Source organism: Triticum aestivum, chromosome 4B (genome assembly GCF_018294505.1).
Source record: "Triticum aestivum cultivar Chinese Spring chromosome 4B, IWGSC CS RefSeq v2.1, whole genome shotgun sequence".
NCBI lineage: Eukaryota > Viridiplantae > Streptophyta > Magnoliopsida > Poales > Poaceae > Triticum > Triticum aestivum.
The window spans coordinates 632,717,717-632,744,239 of record NC_057804.1 but is presented as its reverse complement, the minus strand read 5'-3'; the positions used below and the strand labels follow the sequence as shown (position 1 = coordinate 632,744,239).

General features: G+C 44.7%; 3 protein-coding genes and 1 long non-coding RNA gene across 5 annotated transcripts; 2 read left to right on the top strand and 2 right to left on the bottom strand.

Annotated features, from left to right (window-relative positions):
* The first annotated feature begins 668 nt into the window (after positions 1 to 668).
* On the top strand, positions 669 to 7,396 carry LOC123093722 (cycloartenol-C-24-methyltransferase 1). The gene is made up of 14 exons (XM_044515739.1): positions 669 to 892; positions 984 to 1,118; positions 2,161 to 2,227; positions 2,787 to 2,860; positions 3,006 to 3,090; positions 3,220 to 3,275; positions 4,010 to 4,064; positions 4,389 to 4,436; positions 4,816 to 4,899; positions 4,999 to 5,199; positions 5,362 to 5,487; positions 6,551 to 6,648; positions 6,802 to 6,870; positions 6,958 to 7,396. Exons 2-13 carry the CDS (start codon positions 1,036 to 1,038, stop codon positions 6,857 to 6,859), a joined length of 1,035 nt encoding a protein of 344 aa, XP_044371674.1. The 5' UTR covers positions 669 to 892; positions 984 to 1,035; the 3' UTR covers positions 6,860 to 6,870; positions 6,958 to 7,396.
* An 11,213-nt stretch (positions 7,397 to 18,609) lies between these two features.
* Positions 18,610 to 22,893, top strand: LOC123093719 (uncharacterized). 2 transcript variants are annotated; one of them, XM_044515735.1, is made up of 5 exons: positions 18,610 to 19,073; positions 21,061 to 21,780; positions 21,928 to 22,116; positions 22,201 to 22,323; positions 22,509 to 22,893. In XM_044515735.1, exons 1-5 carry the CDS (start codon positions 18,768 to 18,770, stop codon positions 22,617 to 22,619), a joined length of 1,449 nt encoding a protein of 482 aa, XP_044371670.1. In that variant the 5' UTR covers positions 18,610 to 18,767; the 3' UTR covers positions 22,620 to 22,893. The 2 variants fall into 2 exon arrangements, with proteins under 2 accessions (XP_044371670.1, XP_044371671.1); XM_044515736.1 differs by lacking the exon at positions 18,610 to 19,073 and adding an exon at positions 20,098 to 20,334.
* LOC123093721 (uncharacterized) lies at positions 19,072 to 22,119 on the bottom strand. Its single transcript, XR_006445517.1, has 5 exons — positions 21,986 to 22,119; positions 21,720 to 21,794; positions 21,046 to 21,561; positions 19,990 to 20,511; positions 19,072 to 19,761 (listed from the first exon to the last, which is right to left on the bottom strand). It is a non-coding gene; the product is annotated as an uncharacterized lncRNA (long non-coding RNA).
* A 1,202-nt stretch (positions 22,894 to 24,095) lies between the features above and the next one.
* Positions 24,096 to 25,187, bottom strand: LOC123093720 (uncharacterized). Its single transcript, XM_044515738.1, has one exon. It carries the CDS (start codon positions 25,102 to 25,104, stop codon positions 24,316 to 24,318), a length of 789 nt encoding a protein of 262 aa, XP_044371673.1. The 5' UTR covers positions 25,105 to 25,187; the 3' UTR covers positions 24,096 to 24,315.
* Between the last annotated feature and the right edge of the window lie 1,336 nt (positions 25,188 to 26,523).

Below are 26,523 nucleotides of genomic sequence, written 5' to 3'. Positions count from 1 at the left end.
AGGGCCTGTTTGATTCAGAGGATTTTCATAGGATTTTTGAAGGATTAGAATCCTTAGGAAATTTTCCTGCGTTGATCGTTTGATTCGCAGGATTGAATCCCATAGGATTTTTTCCTATGGATTCATTTGTACTACATTTATAGGAATTCTAGCATCCACTCCAACCTCTTGAAAGAAATCCTTTATTTTTTATGTGATACAATCAAACAAACTCAAATTCTATAGGACTCCAATGGGCATGTCATTTCAATCCTACGCTTTTTCTATTCCTGTGTTTTTGCACTCCTGCGAATCAAAGAGGCCCTTAGGCTAAGGAGAGCGAACGTTTCCTTTGGGATAGTCTTCGGTTTTTTCGTGCATGGCTTTTTGGTTCTAGACGCCGAAAACCAGGGACTGTATGTTTCGTCATGCAGGAATGGGGAGCGAACGTTCGCCCTACATTCGCATCCAAAACTTATACTAGTTTCTATCATTTTTATGGATTTTTTATGAATTTTTTTACAGCGCCCTTGATCTGTGACGTGGACGATGGGATGCGGCCGATCCGATCGATCTGACCCGTTGGTTTGAAAATGCTGCAGGAAGTGACCGGACCCCTTGGCGCATGTGCATCAGAGAGCACAGTACAGTGAGTAAACAAATTCAGAGCCCTGAATCCAAATGGAGGCGCGGCGTGGCTCAGCTGGCCCTGCTTGTCCTGTTTCTCGCGGCCGCCTACTTGTAATCCGCCCGCTGCCAGCCAAATCGCTAGCTCACTCCCTCCCTCCCTCCCTCCCTCGTCCGTCCGCCTCCGGCAGATCCTCCTCCTGCTCCTCCATACCGCCCGAAGCTCCGTCCTCCTCCTCCCGACACTTCGAGATCTCCGCCCCGGACCCGTTTCTTCCCCACCAAGGTCGGCGGCCTCGCTCGATCCCGCCCTGCTCGATTTCGATCCGGAGCAGCGAGTCTGAACCTCGCAAATTTTCTTGTTTTGTTTCGGGCAGGCCCAGCGCAGCCGCCCGGCCGGCCCTCCCTGCTGCAGCCGCCGCCGCCGCCATGTCCAAGTCGGGAGCCCTGGATCTCGCGTCGGGCCTTGGCGGGAAGATCGACAAGGAACAAGTCAAATCCGCGGTCGATGAGTACGTCTCTCTCTCTCTCTCTCCCTCCCTTGCCGTTGGCGTGATCCATTCCAGCAAAACTTCTTTTAATATTCCCCGGCGCTCGATGATGTTTTCTCTTTTTGAAATAAACAAGACACTCCCTGTGTGCCACGGACTTGGATACAGTGAGCCAGTCACCAGATCGGGGAGGGAATTTCGGTTGGGTTTCAATCAGGAGAAGGGGGGGACTGGGGATACAGTTAGCACCTACTCCAGAATACCGACTAGATCTTTCCTAGTAGTACACCAGATCCAACTGCTACACACCTTTACTCAATACACTCAGTGCTGCTGGGCTGTGACACTCACCCTGTCGTTTTTAAGTTTCCAAACCATCATTTCTGCGCCCCAAATCATATGAAATACAAACATTTTGCTCCAAATTTGGTTGGTTTGTATTGTAGGATTACCAGGAGCTGCTCTGCAATGCTCTGCTCTGAGAAAAACCGTGCTCTGTTTCTCTTCTCCCTCACCTCACATCACACGTCCTTTTCCAGTTGGCGGGCGGCTCTCATTAATCTACCTTTCGCGATCTGCGCCCATACTAGTACATGGGTTGGATGATAATTTTCCGCGCTTCTTGATGGGCTCGGAATTCCTGGCCTAAATTCCAACACTTAAGTCTTTGGTGGATTAAATGCACATCTCAAGATGTAGCTATCTGCCCCCTCGGTGTGCCAGTACTACAAGTCATCCAACTGTACCTAGTAGTAGCACTGTACCTAAGAACCATGCCATGTTTCTTTCAAGGCCTGAACCATGTCTTTTTTTTTAAAGGCCTGAACCATGTCATGGCTTTTTAAGGCCTGAATGTTAAACTCATCCTTTCACATGTGCACACTCTTTTAAGGGGCATCATAATGTCTGTGTTTTTGCCTCTGCGCGCGTTGTAGGATCTGCCGAGTGTAATCTTGTTAGCCGGGGTCTTTATTCCCTACACAGTTCTGTTTATGTTCATTCACTTCTTGAGTTATTTTTTCCTTGTCCTACTCCTAATTTTGGGACAATTGTTTTTCACAAGGTATGAGAAATATCATGGATATTACGGAGGGAAGGAGGAATCGAGGAAATCCAACTACACCGATATGGTAATAATTGTTATCTTATACGGGACATGGATAAACAGCACATTTATTAATTTTATATTTGTTTTGGAGGAATGGCTTTGTAAATTTCATGCTTCCCTACTCAACTTATTATTTTAGCCTGCGATGATCATTTTGTCATGAATGGATTGTTGTAGTGTAATTAGCTTCACCATACATAAATCAAATTGTTAGCCTGCAGCTCTGATAATCCAGTGTCATTAGAGGGTCAGTGTTCTTTCAAAGCTGATTTGGAATCTCCAAAACCTTTCTAAGTAGTCAGGAATTTCGGATGATGGTTGAAGTAACAAATACATATGCACCTTCTTAGTTTTTGCCATTTACAGTCCCTTTTTGATGTTAGATACATCCGCATCTAGACAAATCTAATCTAAGACAAGTAATTTGGGACGGAGGGAGTATTATCGAATAGTCACTTTCTTGTTTTTGTGGTAAATGAAATGAATAATGTTATGAATTGAGAATGCTCACATTTATTTTCTGTGCTGCATCACCCCATGGCCCATGTTAGTGTCCAACCTAATACTATGATGTTTACCAGGTTAATAAATACTATGATCTTGCTACTAGCTTCTATGAGTATGGCTGGGGTGAGTCCTTCCACTTTGCTCACAGGTGAGGACTCTTATCCAAAGAATACATGATTGATCTTTCATTTTTCATGAAAAATATATCATCTCGCTTTTAAAGAAAAAAATTATATGAAAAGATGTAGTAGAACATTGCTAACTGTAATTCCCCATCTCTCTTGGCATTTCAGGTGGAATGGAGAATCTTTAAGGGAAAGCATCAAACGGCACGAGCACTTTCTGGCTTTACAGCTTGAGTTGAAACCAGGGATGAAGGTCAGTTTTCTTATGAAGATAGAATAACCTATGACAGAATGTTTTCCCTTTTTAAGCTGCTCTTGCTGCAGCATAACATGATAATGGAACATACAATATCCTGATGTTTGCTAAACTTGTTTGCTGTAGGTTTTGGATGTCGGCTGTGGAATAGGCGGGCCATTAAGAGAAATTGCGAGATTTAGGTTTAATTCCTGTTTCACTATTTCACCTCTGTTCATATATGTGAATTGTGATCTGTTCGGGTTTAGACATTCTCGTATGCACGATTAATGCATCTGAAGTGATTCATGTTTTTATTACTTAGAACTGTAAACTTGTGCTAGCATGATTTTGGGGAGAAGATCTAGATATTATTTACCTTTCAATTATATTTATCATGATCTTTTTCTTTGGAGAAGTTGAAAACTGAGATGATCGTGTACATAGCACCAAAAATATTTTTAGTATCAGCCTTGATTTATTTGTTGTTAAATCACGGTAATCAGCCACTCAACAATTTAACTGCTTCCTCCATTCCAAAATCGGTGATGTTTTAGATATGGTAATGGTCTCCAGGATGCAACTTTGACTTTTGTTTTTATATTAAAATGTAATTTAAAAAAACTTGCATAATTATGAAATATTTTGATGAAAAGTCTAATGATATTATTTCCATTTCACCAATCTCAGTTATTTATACATCAACACTGTAGTTAAAGTTAGAGAAGTTTGACTTAACGCTTTCCAGGAAGTCATCAATATTTACTTTCATTTCACCAGTAGTACTAATACTTATTATCTCTTATGTTTGTAACCTAAGGAAGATGTATAACTGCATCTGTAAGTTAGAAAAGGACTATTGGCTTTGTCATCTTTCATTATCAGTAGTTTAGTACATTATACTTGCAGCCACTGATCAGGCAACCGTTATCTGCAGCTCCACCTCAGTTACTGGATTGAACAACAACGACTACCAGATAACTAGGGGAAAGGTTGTTCAATGCTCATTATTTTTTGGTTGATTCTGCTGTTGACGAGAAGGGGAGCCTTAGCGCAGTGGTAAAGCTGCTGCCTTGTGACCATGAGGTCACGGGTTCAAGTCCTGGAAACAGCCTCTTACAGAAATGTAGGGAAAGGCTGCGTACAATAGACTCAAAGTGGTCGGACCCTTCCCCAGACCCTGCGCAAGCGGGAGCTACATGCACTGGGGCTGCCCTTTTATTCTGCTGTTGACGATTAACAAATTCAGTTAAATGTGCACCATTAAGTGTACTTATCACATAACTCTTCTGTTAATAGTGATCTTTGTATTTCAGGCGCTTAATCGGTCGGTAGGACTTGGCGCAACTTGTGATTTTGTCAAGGTATTGTTTGCTTACCCACTAGATCACTTTGTTTTGTGTTTAGCTTTTTTTATCTGCTATTGTCCTCGGCTCCTCGCACTCTCTTTTTGTAGGCAATTTTTTTTTTGTATTTGCTTTGCTCACAGTTACAAAAAACGCTAGGCGGGTGATGGTGTGGCACCTGGTAGCCCCTAGGTGGGATAGGCGTCAGACTTTTAGAACAGTTGTGCTGCCATATAAACATGTGATCAACCTCCTTAATAAAGTAATCTTTATTTGATAAAGACACATATTAGTTGTGTAAAAATGTATAAGATCGATGCTTGTATGTAGTTCCTGGATATGGAAAAGATTTTAAATAACAGTACTTATATTTCCCACATATTGTTCTTAAATACAGGCAGACTTCATGAAGATGCCATTCTCTGATAACACTTTTGATGCTGTTTATGCCATCGAGGCAACATGCCACGCACCTGATCCGGTATGACCTCTGTCACTCTACAACTCTTTCGATGCTGTTTATGCCATTAAGGCAACATGTCTTCTCTTATAAAAGTGAATTGACCTTTTTGTTGCACAGGTTGGCTGCTACAAGGAGATCTACCGTGTATTAAAACCCGGGCAGTGTTTTGCTGTATATGAGTGGTGCATTACCGATCACTATGATCCAAACAATGCAACCCACAAGAGGATTAAGGATGAAATTGAGCTTGGGAATGGTCTGCCAGATATCAGAAGTACTCGGCAATGTCTTCAAGCTGTTAAAGATGCTGGGTTTGAGGTAAGACATAGCACTCTCTCTCTTTTCCTTTAATCTCCTAGGATTTACCTGGGTGGAAATCCCCACTCCTGCAACAGGAAATACTGCAAGTATTTCTTTTCTTCTCAATAGCATGGTGTTTCATCCGATCTATAATGAATATGAGTTGTTGTATTCATGAAGGTTATTTGGGACAAGGATCTTGCTGAAGATTCTCCGTTGCCTTGGTACTTGCCCTTGGACCCAAGTCGGTTTTCATTGAGTAGTTTCCGGTTGACTACCGTGGGACGAATAATTACTCGCAATATGGTGAGGCAATGAATTCTTTATTTTTGCTATCATTTCGTTCCGCCCAATCAAGTCAAATTGTTAATTTCTCTCTCTCTCTCTGGAGAGCAGATTTTGTGCAACTACCAACTAGTTGCCCATGCACCCCATATCCTCTCCTCTCCCCCCCCCCCCCCCCCCTATTTTCTGAGTTTCCAAAAAAATATGAAATAAATCATGGATGTAGATAATGCTATTAATGTGCATTTACAAAGTTTCATCCGAAAGTATGACTATTTGTGACCTAGAGAAAAAGGACAAGATATGAACTAGTTAAATAAAATCTGCTGTCAGTGCTACTTTCCTGCGCTGTATGGACCATAGTTTGACAACTACTCCCTCCGTCTGAAAATACTTGTCATCAAAATGGATAAAAAGAGATGTATCTAAAACTAAAATACGTTTAGATACATACCTTTTTATCCATTTTGATGACAAGTATTTCCGGACAGAGGGAGTATTTAACCAGTTCTACAAACCTCCTTGTGATTAGGATCCTGTCATGTGGTTTTAAATTCCTTTCATGAGAGGTATCATCCCAGTAAATTTGTATGAAATTGCATAGAAATTGGAAACCGTTCAGTTTCACCTCTTGCAGTGACAGCAAAGTTAGATTCTTAACTATAACTAGCATGGACACAAATACGTAGTTCCAGCTGCTTGGCCTTTGCCATTTGTATTGGTGCTGTTTGCATCTGACACATCAAGATTTTGAAACCCGGTAAAATTGATATTTTACCCAATATTTAAACGGCGATCTTGTTTATGGAAAATCTTAATATTGTACACACATACTTAAAGTGATTTGCTGTCCATGTAATGCACTGAGTTGCTTGACTAGGGAACTTAATCAAATTCAGTTCCTAATCCATAAAAGGATACAGGTAGTAACTACTCCATAAGACAGTTAACGCTCTACGGATCATCGTGTATGTTGTCCAATGTAGTATGTCATGACAGCCAAAACTGATTCCATCATGCCTTGATGCTTGGTTGGCGAAAAGTCGTAAACATGAGATTGAGATTCTCTTGTGATATTGTTCAGGTCAAGGTATTGGAATATGTTGGTCTGGCTCCGGAAGGCAGCCAGAGGGTCTCTAGTTTCTTAGAGAAGGCCGCGGAAGGTCTTGTCGAAGGTGGCAAGTAAGTTTATCATCTCTGAACCACGTTTCTGAAAGAGAAGAGTATAATTTGCTGAGAGCTTCAGTCGTAGTGCAACTTCAGGAGCCCACTCCTTTTATTCCCTCCACTTTAATGCTGTATATATATGAGTTGTAACATGCGCGAGATCTACAGGAAGGAGATCTTCACTCCGATGTACTTCTTTGTGGTTCGGAAGCCTCTTTCAGAATGAGCAACTTTCAGGTCCGGTAGACTAATCCTCTAAATCATCATGATATTTTCCCAGTTCATGTGTTCGCAAGTTCTTATCGTGTGTATCTTTGAAGCCAGGCAATGCAAAGATGCATTTTGAAGAAGCGGGCTCGACCGAGGAGTTTGGCTATGGCGATCCTCGGTTCTTATCTGTAGAAGAGATGTAGCGAAATGTGTTGCGTTTCTGTTTGTTTTGTATTTAATTAATGTTGAGCTTCTGTTTTGTTGTTTTGTCGTGCGAGCTTTTGATCCTCGTCGATTAACTGACTGTTTGACGCCATTGTGCTAAGCGATTAGTGGCATAAATAAGCTAGATGCAGTTTTCTTCCCCGTCAAGGTTTGCATAAGGCCGTTCCGATTTCTTGCCCAAACAAGTGTGTGTACTGTGTAGGATCCGGTGGTGCTGAAGTTTTGTAACCTAGCAACGAGAATTTCGCATGAATGATCGTTCTCAGTACTGGAATTTTCAAGTATGTTTGCCTTAAGAATAATAATTTGAGGGGTATGTTTGCCTTAATTTTATTGTATCACATGACTACCATTTCTCGTTGTGCCTCTACCGAACTTGAAGACATCTTCCCTTTATTATACTCCCTCCGTTTTTATTTACTCTGCATATTAGAGTTGACTGAAGTCAAACTTCGTAAAGTTTGACCAAATTTGTAGAAAATAATATAGACATTTATCATAATAAATCTATACGTTGTAAAAGTACATTCAACAATAAATCTAATGTTGTTGACTTGTTATTGTATATCTTAATATTTTTGTTTATAAACTTGGTCAAAGTTTGTAAAGCTTGACTTTGACCAAAGCTAATATACGAACTAAATAAAAACGGAGGGAGTACCAATTCTTATTACAAACTACTACTCCCTCTGTTCGTAAATATTTATCTGTTTAGAGATTTCAAATGGACTACCACATACGGATGTGTATAGACATATTCACTCATTTTGTTCCATATGTAGTCACTTGTTGAAATTTCTAGAAAAACAAATATTTAGCAATGGAGGGAGTAATTCGATACTTGGATAGTTGGTGATTCAGATTTAGGAAGAAGTTGTAGTAAGTTAAATTTTTCGACAAAGCGTAGTAAGTTAAATAACAGAGTATCAGTGTTTTTGTTCAACAAGGTAAAAATGACCAATAGATTTATGGTTCTATTTGAGTTTTTGCATGATGTCGAGATGGATTCATTCTCGATAAAGAACAACGATCTTTGTGGCCATGTCTGGTGTTGATAATTTATTCGCTGCTGATCTTATGTGAGCAGTGAGGAGCAGTAGCAGGGCGGTGGTGCCCGAAAGAATAACGGACAGAGATCAGGTGACATGAAAATACTGCAGGGCGGTGGTGCCCGAAAGAATAACAGACAGAGATCAGGTGACATGCATGTTTGCATGTCATCGTGTGCCTTGCGGCCTCCATTTAAAATTAAACATTGCAAAAAAATCTGAAAAAATCATGCATGTTCGCAGCACATATTAAGATAACCCCTAAAAAAATACAGATCAAAATTCAAAATATACATCGAGAAACAAAAAAGAGAAACTCAGATGTGAATAGTATATAAAGAACCATTCGTGAACTATTCATGATAGATTTTTCTTTTTTGTTTCTCGATATATGTTCCGAATTTTGATCTGAATTTTTTAGGGGTTATCTTAATATGTGCTGCGAACATGCATGATTTTTTCCAGATTTCTTTTTGCAATGTTTAAATTTGAATGGAGGCCGCAAGGCACACGGTGACATGCAAACGTGCATGTCACCTGATCTCTGTCCAAGAATAACGTCCAAGGCAATTGTAATCTTGGTCCACGTCTCCGAATGAGTAATAAGAAATCTACGTCCTACATATAAATGTATACTAAAAGCATCTTCAACCACGTACCTTTAATTCGACCCTCAAACGTTCGCGGACGCGCCCGGTCAGTGATCGGGCGTGTCCGTTTTGAGCCCCTATTTATCCATCCGCAAACACACTCCTCATTTTCTTTCTCATATGTCCGGTCATGTGCATGTGATTGGTGAAGATGAAGAGAGAGAAAAAAATGAATAAAGAAAGAGAAAAGGTGGTCCGGGTGGGGACGCGTCCTATATCTCCTATGTGGCGGACTGATCGGACGCGTCCGCGAGCCCTCATATCCTCCCTATATTTGGTATGGATATGAGGGTTCACGGATAGCCCGGGTGTATAAGGATGATATGAGGGCTTCAGTTGGGTCAACTTTTCTCTCTTGTCCGGTCAGTAGTCCTCGTGCCCGCCCGGTTAATTTAAGGTGCCCAGCTGTAGATACTCTAATAAGTGAAGAATACAAACTACCGTATTTGTATGGGATCAACCAAAACTAGATCTTGCAACAACGGTGATCTGAATGATTCGAGTCTTTGGCAAATGGTCTTTGAGACTAGGTCTTATGTCAGTCTTGCATCGTGGGATCCTCTTCTTGGCGCTCATTCCTTTTCTTTCCCAAATCCATCTTGCGTCGTATTCATAAAATTCAGACTCTGTCTACACTTCGAGCGTTGGAACGGTAAGAGCAACTCCAACGGGTCGATCTAAACGGACGGCGCTTTTATCCGCTTTTTTATCCGTTTGGATCGGCCCGGTGGACACAAACGTCCAGCGCTGTATTTGGGTCGGCGCTAGTGAAAGATCGAGGATGTCGCCTAGAGGAGAGGGGGGGGGGGGGGGGGGGTGAATAGGCGTTTTAAAATAATTACGGTTTAGACTTAAACAAATGCGAAATAAACCTAGCGGTTAATTTGTCAAGCACAAAACCTAAAACAACTATCCTCACTTATGTGCACCAACAACTTATGCTAAGCAAGATAAGTAACTATGTGATGGCAAGATATATGACAAAGAACAATATGGCTATCACAAAGTAAAGTGCATAAGTAAATGGCTCGGGTAAAAGATAACCAAGGCACGGGAGACGACGATGTATCCCGAAGTTCACACCCTTGCGGATGCTAATCTCCGTTTGGAGCAGTTTGGAGGCACAATGCTCCCCAAGAAGCCACTGCTGGAATTTAGTCTATTTGGGCAGCCCAATAACTATTTCAGAAATTCCTAATAAATCCTAGAGGCCCACTTAGCCCATTTGTGCAAGGCAAGGGATACTACTAATGTTTAGTCCCACATTGCTAGTTTAGAGGGAGTTGGACCTCTTTATAAGGGAGGCTCCTTTCCCACTTGTATGAGCATGAGAACAAGAGGAACATCCACGCACGCTCCTCCTCCGCCGCCCGCCTCGCCACGCCACGTCTCGTTTCACCTTCCGTTGCTGCCCTCTCGCCTCCTTCTCTTGCGCCTATAAAAGGGAGGTCGCTCCTCTTAGAGAGGTGCACCGCACGTCGGTACAGTAGGCCTCCGAGACGGCACCTTTTGAGTCCTGTACGGGAGAAGGGTGATAAGGTTTTTGGGGAGCGCTCAACGCGACTACTGGCTGCTTCATCACGGACGATCCGGTCACCGACGACTACTTCCCCGACGACGACTTCTTCCCCGACGTCCACGACCTCTTCGACGACATGGCAGGCGAGGACACCGACCCCAAGTCCAGCGCTTCCGCTGCTGCTGTCTCGTATGTGTTCTTCCCCTTTCTGTTAGAAGTCCTACTAGCGTTCTTGGCTCTAGTTTCTGCCCTACGTATGTTAGGTTCTATGTCGTATAAGCAACTTCGTATAGTGTCTGTTCTAGATGTGTTTAGCTCAGGTTCATATATGAACATGTTGTTTACCTTCTCTTTGTCAAATCACATGACTTATTTTATCACTGTTATACTAGCCATGTTTTATCTAGTATTTCTGTTAATAAAATCATTCGATAAATTGCTCATATTTCCAACAATCCAAAAACCTTATTATAGGCAATTTACCTCGAATGGTTTTGCTGCTTCCATGAGACCTCCTATGTTTGAGGGTATTCACTATAAGAGGTGGCGCGTGAGAGCAGTCTTATGGTTTCAAACCATTAGTTGCTATGTCGCCACTCTTGGCAAACCTGAAGGAGAGCAAGATGCCCAACAGGCACAAGCTTTTCAGAAAATGGATACTTTGTTTAAGGCTGCTCTCTTGAGTGTTCTTGGAGAGAACATAGTTGATGCTTATGCGTCAATTGACAATGGAAAAGATATGTGGGACGCACTCGAGGCCAAGTTTGGGGTCTCGAATGCCGGCACTGTGATGTACATCATGGAGCAATTCTATGATTACAGGATGACTGAAGAGCGCTCCGTGGTTGAGCAGGCTCATGAGATACAGTCATTTGCTAGAGAACTTGAGCACTTCAATTGTATCCTACCGGACAAGTTTGTTGCCGGGGGTATCATCAGTAGGCTTCCTCCTTCGTGGAGGAACTTTGCTACCTTACTAAAGCATAAGAGACAGGAGTGTTCCGTCCCGGATCTCATTGGTACTCATGATGTGGAAGAAAAGGCGAGAGCAAAGGACACACGTGCTCGAGGTATTGAGGGAGGATCTAGTGCCAATTTGGTACAGAAGAAAAACTTTCAGTCCCACAAGTTCAAGAACAAGGGCAAGCTTGATGGTAAAGCAAAGTTTGATGGGAAGAACAAGATTGTACAACACACGAACTTCAAGAAGAAGAGTGACAAGAAGAAAGGTGCTTGTCATGTGTGTGGAGATCCTAATCATTGGGCTCCTAGTTGCCCCAATCGCTATGACAAGCGTCATCCTAGGAAAGGCTGCAAGACCGCTAATGTTGTCATCGGAGACATTGACATGAAGGATGTTGGGTATGGTATATTTCCCACTACTCTTTCAGTATGTCATTCTCCTGATTGGTTGATTGACACGGGTGCTAATGTGCACGTATGCGGTGATATTTCCATGTTTTCGTTTTATCAGATCGCAGGGACTTCAACCGTGTTGATGGGCAACGGTTCAAGTGCTTATGTTCGTGGTGTTGGCACGGTCGATCTGAAGTTTACTTCGGAGAAGATCATGCGGCTGAAGAACGTGCATTATGTCCCCTCCGTCAATAAAAATCTTGTTAGCGGATCTCTTCTATGTAGAGATGGCTACAAGCTTGTCTTTGAGTCGAATAAATTTGTAATATCCAAGTATGGAACCTTTGTCGGTAAAGGCTATGAGTCAGGAGGCCTGTTTCGTTTATCTTTGTCAGACGTTTGCAATAAAGTTGTTAATCATATTTGCAACAATAGTGAATCAAATGTGCGGCATTCACGTCTTTGTCATGTTAACTTTGGTTGCATGTCGCGACTAGCGAAGTTGAACTTAATCCCTAGTTTCACCACTGTCAAGGGATCTAAGTGTCAAGTGTGCGTGCAAGCTAAGCAACCTCGTAAGTCTCACATGACTGCGAAGACGAGAAATCTTGCACCACTAGAACTTATACATTCAGATCTATGTGAAATGAATGGTGTTTTGACAAAAGGTGGAAAGAAATATTTCATGACGTTAATTGATTACTCCACTAGATACTACCGTGTGTATCTTCTGAAATCTAAGGATGAGGCTTTGAGGTTTTTCAAGATCTATAAAGCTGAAGTGGAAAACCAACTTGATCGAAAAATGAAGAGGCTTAGGTCCGACCGTGGTGGAGAGTATTTTTCCAATGAATTTGATGCTTTTTGTGCGGAACATGGTATAATCCATGAGAAGACGCCTCCCTACTCACCTCAGTCAAATGGGGTGGCCGAAAGAAAGAACCGTACTCTAACTGATTTGGTTAACGCCATGTTAGACACATCGGGTCTCTCCAAGGCATGATGGGGGGAGGCGATATTGACAGCATGTCATAACTCCATTCGAGGAATGGGAGAAGAAAAGATTAAAACTCTCTTATCTGCGAACATGGGGTTGTTTGGCGAAAGTAAATATTCCAATTCCAAAGAAGCGGAAGCTTGGACCAAAGACTGTGGATTGTGTTTTCATGAGATATGCTTTTCATAGCATTGGCTATAGATTCTTGGTTGTAAAATCTGAGGTACTTGACATGCATGTCGGTACAATCATGGAGTTGAATGATGCGACTTTCTTTAAAGATATCTTTCCCATGAAGGATATGGCTACCTCATCTAATCAGGACATGCCTAGTTCATCGAATCAGGAACCAGTTACAATTACCGAACCTGCCATTTCGATGGAACACTTTGAAAGTCCTGTGAAGGAGAACAATGAAGTTCCTATTAGGAGCAAGAGACAGAGGACCGCAAAGTCCTTTGGTGATGATTTTCTTGTGTATCTCATAGATGACACTCCCCGTTCTATTTCAGAGGCCTATGCATCTGAAGATGCTGACTACTGGAAGGAAGCGGTTCGTAGCGAGATGGATTCCATCTTGGCGAATGAAACCTGAGAGATAACTGATCGTCCTTGTGGATGCAAACCTATAGGATGCAAATGGGTATTCAAGAAGAAGCTTAGGCCTGATGGTACTATCGAAAAGTACAAGGCTCGGCTCGTGGCTAAAGGTTATACCCAAAAGGAAGGTGAAGATTTCTTTGATACTTACTCACCTGTGGCTCGACTGACCACTATTCGAGTTCTACTTTCACTAGCTGCCTCACATGGTCTTCTCGTTCATCAAATGGATGTTAAGACTGCTTTACTAAATGGAGAGTTGGATGCGGAAATTTATATGGAACAACCAGATGGGTTTGTAATAGATGGTCAGGAAGGGAAAGTGTGCAAGTTGCTGAAGTCTTTGTATGGACTCAAGCAAGCACCCAAACAGTGGCACGAGAAGTTCGAAAGAATTTTAACAGCTGCAGGCTTTGTTGTGAACGAAGCTGACAAATGTGTGTACTATCGCCAACGCACGTGTGCAACCGGGCGCACACAACACAAATGCATGCAGCGGGCCGGGCCGGGAGCATAGTCCGTAAGGCCGGCTCCAACGCACGGCCCAAATGGTCCGGCCGCGTCCGTTTTAAGTAAACGGACACAAAACGTGACCCAACGCGTGAGTGCAAACGGAAAAACATTTATTTTTCTTCCGCTCTCTGTTTATTTCCGACCCAAGTTTGGGCCGTGTTTGTGTCGAAGCAGACGGGCGGGACGCACGCCCTTGTCCCCTGGCCTGCCCGTCGGGGACACAACCCACTTTTCTCTTCCCCTGCCCTCCCTCCGCCTTCCGCCCCTCGCCACCACCCCGTATGTACCCCATTTCACGGCCGCGTCGCTTTCCTGCAAGGCCGTCCGAACCATGACCACGACATGCCATAACCGGCCCACGCCGCGTTTGGAGGAGCTTTTTGTCGGTGTTCGTGATTCTTTGTTGCCGGTGCGAGAGAAGCTACGTCCGCCGGCGCCGCCCATCAACCCCCGACAACTTCCGGCAGGCGCTGCATAGCCGCAGGGCGCCCCCCAACGCCAACCTTGCTTTGCTGCCTGCGAGGGGAGCTCGAGGTGCTCTTTCCTGCCGCGTCTCATCCACGACCACAAGGTGTTCGACGCTTTGCTCACAAGGTACCATGGATAGTGGGGATGAATATTTCTTTCACAACTTCATTTATTCACCGGAGAGCTTGTGAAAGGTGCCACTGTCATACTAGAAGAGGTGGCTTCACAAGATCTGTGGACATGGCATTCTTTATTCGGCATGACTGGTTCTCACAATGATGTCAATATGCTTCAGCGTTCTCCAGTGTTCGCAAGGCTTTAGAAGACCACTCCCAAGAGGTCAACTTTGAGATCAATGGCCACCATTACAACAAGGGATATTACCTAACCGATGGTAACTATGCTCGGTGGTCAACTCTTGTGTAGACAATACGCAATCCGCAAGGAGAGAAGAGACAGAGATCTCCCAAATGCAAGAGTGCTAGGAAGGATATGGAGTGTGGTTTTGGTGTGCTTCAGTCTTGATGGGGTATGGTTTGAAACCTGCATTGACATGAAGCACTCAGAAGCTTTGGGAGGTGATGACTGCTTGTGTGATTATGCACAATATGATCATGGAGGATGAGCATGGTGATAGCATCTATGACCAAGTGTTTGATTTTTAGGGTGAAAATATTGAGCTTGAGTACCAACAACCTGCAACCTTTGAACAGTTTGCCCAATTTTATCGTGAAATGCATGCGTGATTGATATACTCATATGCAGCTCCAGTATGACTTGTTTGAGCACATGTGGACTCACATTGACATCCAGTAGATATATCGCGTCATTTCTATTCAAGACAATTTCAATTGGGTTGTAGAACTACTCCCTCCGTAAACAAATATAAGAGTGTTTAGATCACTAAAGTAGTGATGTAAACGCTCTTATATTTCTTTACAGAGGGAGTATTTGATTGTGTTTTTATTTAGACATGAAACAATTCGTTTCGTAAAAACTATTTGCAATGTTTGATTTATTTGGTTATTTGCGTAGTTGCATAGGGCCTCCGGCCGGACGAGATGCAGCAAGGATGCGGCCGTGAGTTGGGCACACGCCTGTGCATCCAAGAAAACGGGTAGACGGCGCTTCCATCTACATCTCCAAACGGACAAAATCCGAACAAAACAGTTCACCTTTGGAACTGGCATGACGCAACGCGCTCTTCCCCGTCCGAGCTCCAAAGCTGGTGAGCCCGCAGTGAATCTGGCGTCGCGTCGCGCGATCGGAATATATGGTCGGCCGGATCGGAACCCACCAGATGTGCGGTACGACACCCACCCAGCATCGTACGCTACGCGCGCACGGCCGGAACCGCACCCATTATTCCCACGGGCGGCCACGCCACGGGGCCGGAATCGCCAGGTCGCGGCGTGTAGCGCTAAAGCGGGGACACCCGGAGCGCGGCGCAGATCACAGCCCGCTCGCCCTCCCTCCCTCCCTCCCTCCCGGCATTGGCCTTTCGGCTCCTCCGTCCGCCGCTACTTGCGACCTCGATCCATCCATCCATCACAAAGCTTCGGCGCCCTGTGCATGTGGCCGTGGTAGGGCAGCAGAGCTAGCGATTTGGCCTAGTTTGTGGAGGCCTACGACGGGCCGGAAGGAAGGGATAGACAGACAGATGGATTCTTCCTGCTGCTGCTGCTGCGGCCTCTGCCTCTGCAGCAAGCAGGCAGGTAGGCAGGCATTGGAGGAGCGTGGCGCATACATGAATGCCCTAAACTCTTTGGGGCTTTTCTTTCTCTCTTTTTGGGACTGATGGGCATTGCATTCCGTCTGGGTGGGTGCGCAGCACAGCACACACTTGTGCACCGGCCAGCAACCGGCCTTTCCGTCTCCTTTGTTCCTCGCTGCCCGCCTTGCTCTAACCTGTCAGAACCATATACCCTGCCTGCAGGGCCCTCTTCATCATGCATGTACTCTACTCTACTCCCCAAATGCTATTGCTAGCCGCTTTTGCTTGTCCTCTAATGTGCATCATTGTCCCGCTCATTTCTTCTCCGTTTTCAATCATCTGAGTACCCGTAGAAGCGATCTAGCCGCCGCCGCAAGGGCGACAAGATTTCCAACGGCTCCCCTTCACCGACGACCTCTTGGTCGATAGGTTTAGGGTTCTGTTAGTTTAGGTTTTGGTTGTTCGACAAAACTTGGCTTCAGCGGCAGCGACACAGAATAAACAAACTCCGGATCTTTCTTTGACCCCGTGTCTTGCTCTATGGTCGATGATAGATTCAGGAACTAGTCTGATCAAGCGGGGATAATGGCGTCGCGGCGGCATCCCTGCAGCAGACTTGTGTCCGCTAGCTGTTCACTCCAGCGCCGACGCGGAGCGAATGCAGATAGTGGTCTACATCGGCGGCATCTGAAAGACGATGGATTGGATCGTGTGCTGAGTTTGTGGTTAGCGGCTGACATGCATGGCTTCCTCCTGTAGTTTGATGGCGTGTCCAGGGTGCTGCCCCGGGCATATTCTTTCAACAGCAATGGCTTCGTCTTTAGCAAGCCACTTTGGAGGTCCGAAAAGCAGCATATTAGCGATGAAAACCACGACGAGCTTGGGTGAAAAGGTAATCTGTTATTTCCCTTTGGTGGCTGCTGCGATGGTGCCGGAGGCAAGCGGCATGCGTTGGTGTCAAGCTCAGCGGATTTATTGGCCTTGATTGTAATTTTCTTTCTTGACTGGTTGCCCACTGTGTAAAGGCTAGAGACATGTATAACAAAAACAGTCGTGCCTCTAGTATTTCATGTAAAAGAAAAGCCATCTGAGGACGGCACGTACTGCATTCGCAACAAGAAGAAGAAAAAAAGGAGAGGAGAGGACTGCACGTACTTGCAACCGGTAACCACTGGCACATTTGATTCGATCACGATCACGAGGCTAGATAGCAAGCTAGCTAGTTAGCTATTGACCATGCAAAGCTAGCTGAGCTGCTGTCCGGGGTGTGCACCGCGAAGGCGAACAAACAGGTGCCCGTCGTTTTTAGTTAGATGTCCGTGGCCGTGTCTAGGCTCCAAGTAGAAATCCTGTGATACGGACGCAACGCAAAACGATCGTGCAGCAGAATCCAAACCCTGTCCGTGCGGCGACACCTGTCGACCAGCCGTTGCATGCACGCGAATGGTACGTAGAGCACACAGCACTAGTGTGTACGAGATCGATGAGGGGACACGGCCGACCGGGCCCTGCTTGGCTGCCGTTGGATCGAGGTTGGTACGTGACCGCCGGCGTTGGCAGCAGCTGAGAATTTGTGCGCTGAGCCAAACCCAACCAAAGTTGGACCCTCTGGCTCTGGGTGTGGGTGTGGGTGTGCAGTGGTGAGATAGAAAGATCTCCGGCCCGGCCCCCGACCCGACGCGAGATCTTGATCGGAATCACCTGTCACGCGACCGAGTTCCCGATCGATCGATCCATGGATGCCCGATATGTTGGGATCCGGTACGTAAATCTCCTCACTCACGCTGCAGAGGCCGGAGCTAGCTAAGCTAAGCTAGAGACCTAGATCAGCCCGTACGATCGATCGATCGATCTCGAGGTTTCACGGTCGCCTTCCTTTAACCAGCTCGTGGCCGGGCGTGGTGTGGGTACAAGAAGAAAAGCGGCCGGCGGTGAAAGGAAAGCTAGCTAGGCATAGGCTCGTCCGTCGATCCTTAACCCTCAAGATACATATGTCGTCGAGCTACAGCTTACACTGGCTAGCTAGAGTAGCTACGTAGGTAGGTACGTAGGTAGACGGCTATGGGTAGGGTGACATGAGGTGACCCAAAGGGGACAGCCACTCGACCGGATTCTATTCGGCGAGAACTACATTGTCGACCCGCTAACTCCAACCTTTCCCACCCTCCGTCACGCGTAATCACAACAGTAATAATCAACTCAAACCCACTGTGCCCGGCCTTGGTTACTTACGTACGTACCATCATCCAGATTATCACTCCCTCTTTGGTCTTTTTTTTTTCGCCGACCTATTCGTATTCAATCATGGTAGTACAACGAACATTAGAAATAATAAAAATTTCATCCAGATCCGTAGACGACCTAGCGACGACTACAAGCACTGAAACGAGCCGAAGACGCGCCGCTGTCATCGCCCCTCCCTCCCTCCCTCTTTGGTGATCTATAAGACGTCTTATAGAGTATTTGTTTACATAGATAGTATCATATATTTAACCCTGTCCGAAATTAGTTATCTTAAAATTATTTGTCTAGATACGAGTGTACGTACCTGACACAAACACTAAAATGTGTCTCCATAGGTAGATTAACATCCTGACAGATAATCATTGAGCGCCAAAAGGTCGTACGCGCGCACCCATGACGACGCAAATCATTGGCAGTGCAAAAAAAGGTTCGAGCTCCGTGGAGCTCAGGGCCTATTTATGATCGAGACAGGGTTTAGCTACTAGTACTCACCTAATAGTAACCTCCGATGGTTAATTCAGTTGCGCTAGCTAGCTAAGCTAATGATATCAGCTTTAGTCGTTGATTGAGTTGGCCCGACCGACCAAATATGGGAGGCGGTTCCCCTATAAATGACGGGGCCGGCTCCGTCGCCATGGCTAGCTACCTGCCTAGCACGTACCTAGGCGACTCCCTTTTGACCCTTCTTCTTCTTCCTCCTCCTCCTCCCTCGGCTCCGCTATATATACACGCAGCAACCACCTCTCACTTCCCTAGCTATCTTCAATTCACCACTAGATTTCCACATCTCCAGCCCCTTCATAGCTCGGGAGCTAGCTGGGAGCTTGAGCGCGCACAAATGATGAAGATGTTCTTCGAGGAGGACGCGCCGCGGGCAGACGAGCAGCTATGCATTGTAAGTACACAAGCCCGGCCTCTTCAACCTTAATTTGCTCATCCGCTGAATGCTTCCATATATATGCAAGGAGATAGACGATGCATCTCGCTTGCGTTGCTTACTTTGCTTCGTTCAAATCTTACTTATAATTTTTTTGCATCGCTAACGGAACGTGTCTTCAACGAGAACTCAATAGAATGAAATTGAGCACATTATATATATTCTACGTACCATGAAAGATGAAACGCTTGTTTGGCTTCTTGATTTTTTTTTATCCATTACTTGAAAATTCTGATGCTTGTTTATAAGGACGAAGCAATCAAACGTACGTACCTCGAGAATTGCCATAGTACCACTTGCTGAAGATTCTGCATTCCAGATTGGAAACATGGGAATAAGTTCCTTCCTTTAGGCACCCACAGCTCTAGCCATGACCTGACGTCCTTTTCTTGCCTGGTAAAGCCTCTTCCAAAGTTTCGACAGTCCAAGCAGTAGGTGCACATCTACAATCCATGACATGTCAGACAGTAGCCAAACTACGCTCCCACTATGCATAGACAGGACGTCCACGGCGTATCTTGCACTTTGTTCGCCGGTATATATCTTTGATCACTCATCCGTCCGTGCATGACACAACCGACAGAATAGGATACTTCCAGATCAATCCAGATAATCACAGGATTAAGCGATCGCGCTTCCATTTCATCTGCAAATGACAATACAAATATCATTTATCAGTCATAAAGTAAAATCTCCGAGATAACAGATTGTACAAAGCCAACTATTTAAAGAATATACATACATATATATATGCATGTATCTCGTCCAAATTTATAAACATAGGTTTGCATGCATGGCAAGGGTCAGAGTGGTACGGTCAAATGGCTAATATCAGGAACCCGCCATGCGAAATGATCAGAGACGACCATATTACCATCCCAGCCGTTGATGCAGAAATAAGACACCCTGCGCAAGAATAGCATCTGCAGCACAGAAATTCCCGTCGTCTGATTTGCATGGACGCCACCCTATAAAAGGTCATTTCTGCATCTGCATGGAGAAACAGGCTTCTTCTTTCCTCCTCTTCCCGCAAGGCCATAACCCATCTTCCTCGTCGTATCGCGATTACATCTTTCACAGCTCCGTCCGGAACCATCTCTCCTCTGGGGAACCAACAGAACAGCTCCAAGGAATTTGCTCCAACAAGTTTGCAGCGCCGAGAGAATCCGGTCGTTGCTGTTGAGGACCGACTATGCTCCCCGACGACGATTGCATCACCGTAATTGATTCTCAGACACAGATCTTGCTTAATTCTTTTTCGTATGTAGAAACATGCTCCAGGACAAAAACCAAGCATTTTCAATTGCTCTGAAAATGTTTCATGATGTCATCTTCCTGGTACCTTGTCGATGCTTGTTCCTTGGGTGATAACTCAATGGCCATCTTAGGTGAATAACTGCATGTACGATACAATAATCTTAGGTGGAATCTTTCATTGCAGAAATCAGCATTCAAAAGCACCAAATCGGGATGAAATCTTTCAATTCTGAACCTGAGGAAGTACCAGAATATAATTACCAAAATCCCAGTGTTTCTGTTTCTTAGATCTTCCTTCTTATTCTTTATTTTTTAGAATAAAATTTCATCTTAATCTTCACAACCTTTTATGTCCACACTTTTGAGTTGCTTTTGCTCACAATATTCTTTGATGATTTCTCTTCAAACAGAACAGTAACTATATCCGGAAGAGGGCAGATGGGCATATATGATACAGTCTTTGATCCTCTCTTTATTCTTTTCGTTATTTTACAAATAGTACTGCTTTCTCGGTTAACTACATAAACAATATTTACGCCATAACGTCATGTATGCTTGTCAACCTTAGTACTCAAAGAACATACATGACTTTACTGATACAGAATGATGTTATCACAATATTTCTTATTAGAATGAAATTTGTGTGGTAAAATGTACTCACATGTTTTCTCACCTTCGAAATTTACAGGAGGGGATCTCAAGCCCCATAGCTGCTCACATACTTGATTTCTGCGATAACGGTCTGGGTGATAACCTCCTTGCCGCAGTGACCTCTACCTCCGGCCCATTTGCTGCCTCCTCTGAGGATGTTTCATCCTCCTCCACTGCCACCCCTCCTCTCTGCAGCTACAGCGATGACATCCCAGAAATGCCCTTCTCCCCGTTACCCTGCTTTGACTCCTCCACTCTCTCAGCCCTCCTCGAGGAAGAGCAAAATGCTTGCCCTGATACCAAGCTCATTCCCCCAATCAACGAGACACTTGCAGCACCAGGATACTATCAAGCTGCAAATGGAGAGGCCAGCATAGAGCAATTCGGCCAATCACAGCTTCCCCAGAGTATAGCTGAACCCTTGCTGGCGATCCAAATGAGCAGCACTGCACCTCTCTCGATGCCTCTTGCTCCAGGGTGTGATGAAGAGTGCCTCACGGCAGCACTAGCCAGAGGGTACATGAGCCTGGATGCTGCCCTGTATCAGCAAACAGGAGCAATGATCCCAAGTTACAACACAGAGGCATCAAAAGTAGGATTCTTCAATGGTAATAGTGCTAATAGCAATGGTATGGTGGTGTTAGATATGAGTGACATCAGTGAGTATCAGAGGATGATGGAAGGTGAAGGACTGACCAGAACATATAGCGATACAGATTCCATGAAGGGGGTCTACAACAACACTGCAGAGATGCAGGTAACATCCGGAACCTAACAATCAAGTAATATCATACTGCTTAACTGCGATAGTACCAAACTTCCATGCAGCGCCGGTAAAAGAAAAGTGCTTATCTATAAAATTAGCTTACAAATGATATTTGAAATCTCTCTGATCTCTAAACAGAATGGGGGGAACAACCAAGACATGGTAAATGGGTGCAACGGAAGCCCACCAACATTACCTCCAACAGAAATCTCAGGAATAGAAGATTCCACCTTCAAAGTTGTGCGTCTTTCAGCTGAACAGAGGAAGGAAAAGATCCACAGGTACATAAAGAAAAGGAATGAGAGGAACTTCAGCAAAAAAATAAAGGTAAAATATGGAGCGTCTCAGACAAAGCACTGCTTGCATAGGCATCTTACCAATTCAATTCTGATGACACGCAACAAAATGCAGTATGCTTGCAGAAAAACTTTAGCAGATAGCAGGCCCCGTGTCCGTGGAAGGTTTGCAAAGAACGAGGAACTTTGTGAAGCAACAAGATCAAGCTCCCAAAATCATGAACAGTATGGACAGATTGTAAGTCTTCTAGTATATTACACTGTCTTATCTTACCATAAACAGCCCAGTTTATTTAATGATCACGCATAAAATATGGTCATGTACTCATCAAGTCATCTTTTAATTGCTCCATGCAGTCAGTAATAAAAGATAATGCAATCGTGTAGTTTTCTAAACTAAGGTTCATGCTTGTATTTTCTCAGGCGGGTGCAGATGGAGAAGACATGCTTGACTCGTCCGATATTCTGGCACATTTGAGTGGGATAAACAACTACAGCTATAAGTATAATTGTACCATTGAATCATGGATATGACTACCACACCTGCACAAACTGAAGTCTGTGCTCTGCTTTCAGTTCTGCAACCATAATCCATAGTTTCCCCTTGATCCTAGTAAAATAAGGCTACAGCTTTACAGGTTCTGTCACAGGAGAAGTGCTTTTAGTTCAAGTTATTGTAGACTTGGTGTATTGTATCAATCTGTTCTCACCTTTTGCCGTTCTTAACAGTGAGTATGTTAGTTAGAGTCTCCAGAGCAGTGATTTGTAAAAATAGAATTGTGTCCTTGTCGTAATAAACAGTATCAAGAGTTACCCAAACTATTCGCCATTGTAAGGTCTCCCCACTTGGCGTGGAAGTAAGGCAACTTTGGACAATGTAAAAAGCTGAATAACACTCAGTACAGAGAATCCGTAATATCTGGTCGTATGTCAAGAAGATTGACAAATTAGAATCCAGTATGATATAGGAGTAACTAAAATGAGAGTTGCAGCTCAGAAACTTCTGCCATTTCAAGTATAATCATATATTTAATCAAATACTGAAAATGTGACTGGAAATGCACAAGACATTTGTTAACATGATCATATTATATTGCTGGTCATAAGCAATTAGTGCATCACAGACCATTTGTACGTGAAAGCTTATGCACATCACCATTGGATAGCAGAAATGCAGGACTCACATAATGCGGTTGGGTTCATTTGAATTATAAGCAAAAGGCAAAATGGGCTTATAACCAATTAAGCCAAGAACTCCATATTTTAGTTAGTGGCAAAAAGAGAGCAACTCTATCTTAAAAATAATTGCCCATCCATCAAGAGCACCGCAGAAAATGAGAAAAACAAACGGGACAGAAGAGATCCTCCTATAGAGGACTCTGAACTATTCTAGGCCGAACCCTTATAGATCGGGTCGGTTACAAGAGAGAACCCAAAAGCCTATCTAACACCAGGCCCATTGTACAGGCCCAAGATAAAGAAATAACAAACATTGCAGTTATAAACTTATAATTCATTTCAGATACATGTTGTACTTATTTAAAAAAAAGGGTTGTAGTAGAACTCAAAGGTGAAGTACACAGAACAATGGGCGCTATTTTTACATCATGTACTCAGTAATGCTAAGAGTGTTGTGAGAGGTTCTTGCCTTCTTGACAACAAAACATAAACATTTCAATTGATGGGTTTCAGCTTGCATTCAAGTTATCCAACAATAACCCACAATATAGAAAATCCGCAGTTGGTTAACAGGGAAAATCCTAATTTATACATTAATTTTTCATTCTTTCATTCTAAGGTTCCAGCAAAAGTTCCAACCTGACCATAATAAATAATTTAAACATCTCAAGTTAAACGGAAACACCCTCCCCTCCAGAAGTGAAACCGGAAGCATTGCCATATTGAAATTCTCTACATCAGCAAAACTATCATCAATACCAAATTCCCAAACTCAATATAAAACCCGAGAAGTAACAGCTAACTGAAAAGGTATATGATGGAGACAAGGAGTGAGCATAAACCACCGATTTTATTTACTTTTACTTGTTGGTTGAGGGGTGATGCACAAGGAGTGGCGACTAACTGAAGAACTGACACAGATGAGAGCTAGTACGAAGCAAGCATTGGATCAAAATTGAAAAGCGTACATGACTACATACAACATCTGATGATATAAGCAAATGTACACCAGTTGTGTGCTAATTGCAACTAACTCACTAATTTGGCCGTCTCAGGCAGGCAGGGGCACCGCGAGGCAGAGCAACAGGGAGGGGTCTGGGTCCTCCTCCAACCAGCACCCCTCGTCCTCCATCTCGACGGCAGTTCCAGGGTCGAAGAGCACAACCTGGGCTTCAGATTTTGCAGACCCGGCTAGGACAAGGCTGCCGGGCCTGGTGAAGCCGAGGAAGCGCACGCAGCGGCCGCGCCCATCGTCGTCGGCGCCCCAGAAGCGGCCGCCGACCCAGACGGCGACCTCGGAGGCGATGACGGCGACCTTGACAACGACCCCGAGCGCGTCGACGCCGTTGCGGAAGCCCTTGTGGACCTGGAGGCCGAGGAAGCCCTCGACGACCTTGGCGGAGTTCTTGGAGAGCTTGTACCCCGACTTGAGCAGCGCGAGCGCGAAGAGGGCGGTGGGGGAGGAGGGCGAGGAGGCGGCGGTTGGGAGGAGGAGGAGGGTCGGGGCGAGGCGGAGGAGGGAGGCGGCGGCGAAGGCGGCCTTGACGCGCTTGGAGGAGGGCAGCGAGGGGAGGCGCGCGGCCGGGTCGAGCGCGCGCGCCGCCTTGTAGGACTTGGAGGCGGCCTTGGAGGCGGCGAGGAGGGCGGCGAGCGGGGAGGAGGCGGCGGCGAGGAGCCGCGGCGCCCGGAGCGCGGCCGCGGCGGCGGAGGTGGTGGCGGCGAGCGGCTTGAGCGCGCGCGAGCGGGAGAGGAGGAGGAGCAGGCGCACCCCCAGCGCTACGCCGACGGCCGAGGTGGCGGCGGCCGTGGCCGCCGCGAGGGGGATGAGCGGGGCGGGCATGGGGAGTGGACGGCGGCAGCACAGGCCATAGGGGGGAGAGGCGGAGAGCGGTGGGTGGGACGCGACGGAAACGCCTGTCGTGGGGGATGGGGGGAAAGGTGGAGCCCGGGATGCTGCCGGGAGGAGCCACGTGGACGCGGCGGCGATCGCCCGTTGGGTTGGGTCGGGTCGGGTCGGGTCGGGTCGGGTGGAGTCGCGCCGGCCAGATTTTTCTAGGTTGACCGGTGTGTCCGGTCCGGCCGAGACGAGATGCCGATTCCGAAGAATAGCCGCCGCGGTGGGGGATATGCGGCGGCGGCGAGGTGCTGATTCCGGCGAGTGGCCGCGTGGGATATGCCGGAGTGGGAGTGGGAATCTGCCGCGACTCGGTTGCTTGCACTCCCTGGCGGTGCACGCGGTCGCCATACGCGCCCGTGCCGGTGAAATGCCGTGCTGCACGATCGGTCGGTGGTCGCAGCAGGGGCTGCATACCAAAAAATCAAACTTGAAGTTATAGACGAAAACTAAATCAAACTCTGAACTTTAAACCCCGGAAATTTGGATATCATACTACTCTCAAGCTTCAAAAAATGTTCGGAATTAGAACAGTTTTTTCACATGCTATAAAAATTGTTTCGGATTTTCAAAAATCATGTCACATTTTCTAAATAATGTTTTTGGAATTTAATAAATTATTTGTCTTGGGGAAAACTGGACAATTGTTTACAAATTTTTTAAGGAATTAGAACAGGTTACTGTGTTTTTTAAGGAAGTTTTTTTTAAGAAGTCTTTTAGGGAAGTTTAAAATATGTTACCGTGTATTAAAAAATATGTAGTTTAAGGAAGTTGTTTTAGGAAGTTTCAAAATATGATTTATTGTCATTAAGAAAATGTTTTTACCGTGTATTCAAAAAAGTGCTGAAAACATGTATTTTTTTAAATGTACATACTGTATTTGAAAAATATCCAAAGTGTAATAAAAAATATGTTAATATGGAAGTTTTTTTGGATGAAGTATTTTAGTGAACTATAAAAATATGTTTATTGTCATTAAGAAATGTACAATGTATATTTCCCAAAATTGCTAAAAACATGGATTTGAAAAATATATACATAATATATTTGAAAATTTTCCAAAGTTTATTGAAAAATATTACACGTGTGCGCTAAAAACGTACATTGTACACTGAAAAAAAGTAGACATGTGTCAAAAATAAAATAAAATAAAAATGGAAAATAAAAAATACATAGAAAATCAAGAAAGAAACAACAGAAAACCAAAAATATAACGAAGAAACAAAAAAAAACAGCGAAAACATAAGGTATAAAGGAGGAAAAAAATAAAACCGAAGGAAACTGTTGAAAAATCAAAGAAAATCTAAAGAAAAAACAAAAAACCAGAGGATAGAGAGCGAACATGCAGCTATGCATGATGAGCGC

What these genes read in the sequence shown, in the direction of transcription:
- LOC123093722 (XM_044515739.1), top strand. Translation starts at nt 1,036, where the DNA reads ATGTCCAAGTCGGGAGCCCTGGATCTCGCGTCGGGCCTTGGCGGGAAG. An exon ending in ACCAGATAACTAGGGGAAAG is followed by an intron (nt 4,065 to 4,388) that starts GTTGTTCAATGC and finishes TTTGTATTTCAG; the next exon opens with GCGCTTAATCGGTCGGTAGG. An exon ending in TTAAAGATGCTGGGTTTGAG is followed by an intron (nt 5,200 to 5,361) that starts GTAAGACATAGC and finishes GTATTCATGAAG; the next exon opens with GTTATTTGGGACAAGGATCT.
- LOC123093719 (XM_044515735.1), top strand. Translation starts at nt 18,768, where the DNA reads ATGGGAGGCGGTTCCCCTATAAATGACGGGGCCGGCTCCGTCGCCATG. An exon ending in CAGACGAGCAGCTATGCATT is followed by an intron (nt 19,074 to 21,060) that starts GTAAGTACACAA and finishes CGAAATTTACAG; the next exon opens with GAGGGGATCTCAAGCCCCAT. An exon ending in ACAACACTGCAGAGATGCAG is followed by an intron (nt 21,781 to 21,927) that starts GTAACATCCGGA and finishes ATCTCTAAACAG; the next exon opens with AATGGGGGGAACAACCAAGA.
- LOC123093720 (XM_044515738.1), bottom strand. Translation starts at nt 25,104, where the DNA reads ATGCCCGCCCCGCTCATCCCCCTCGCGGCGGCCACGGCCGCCGCCACC.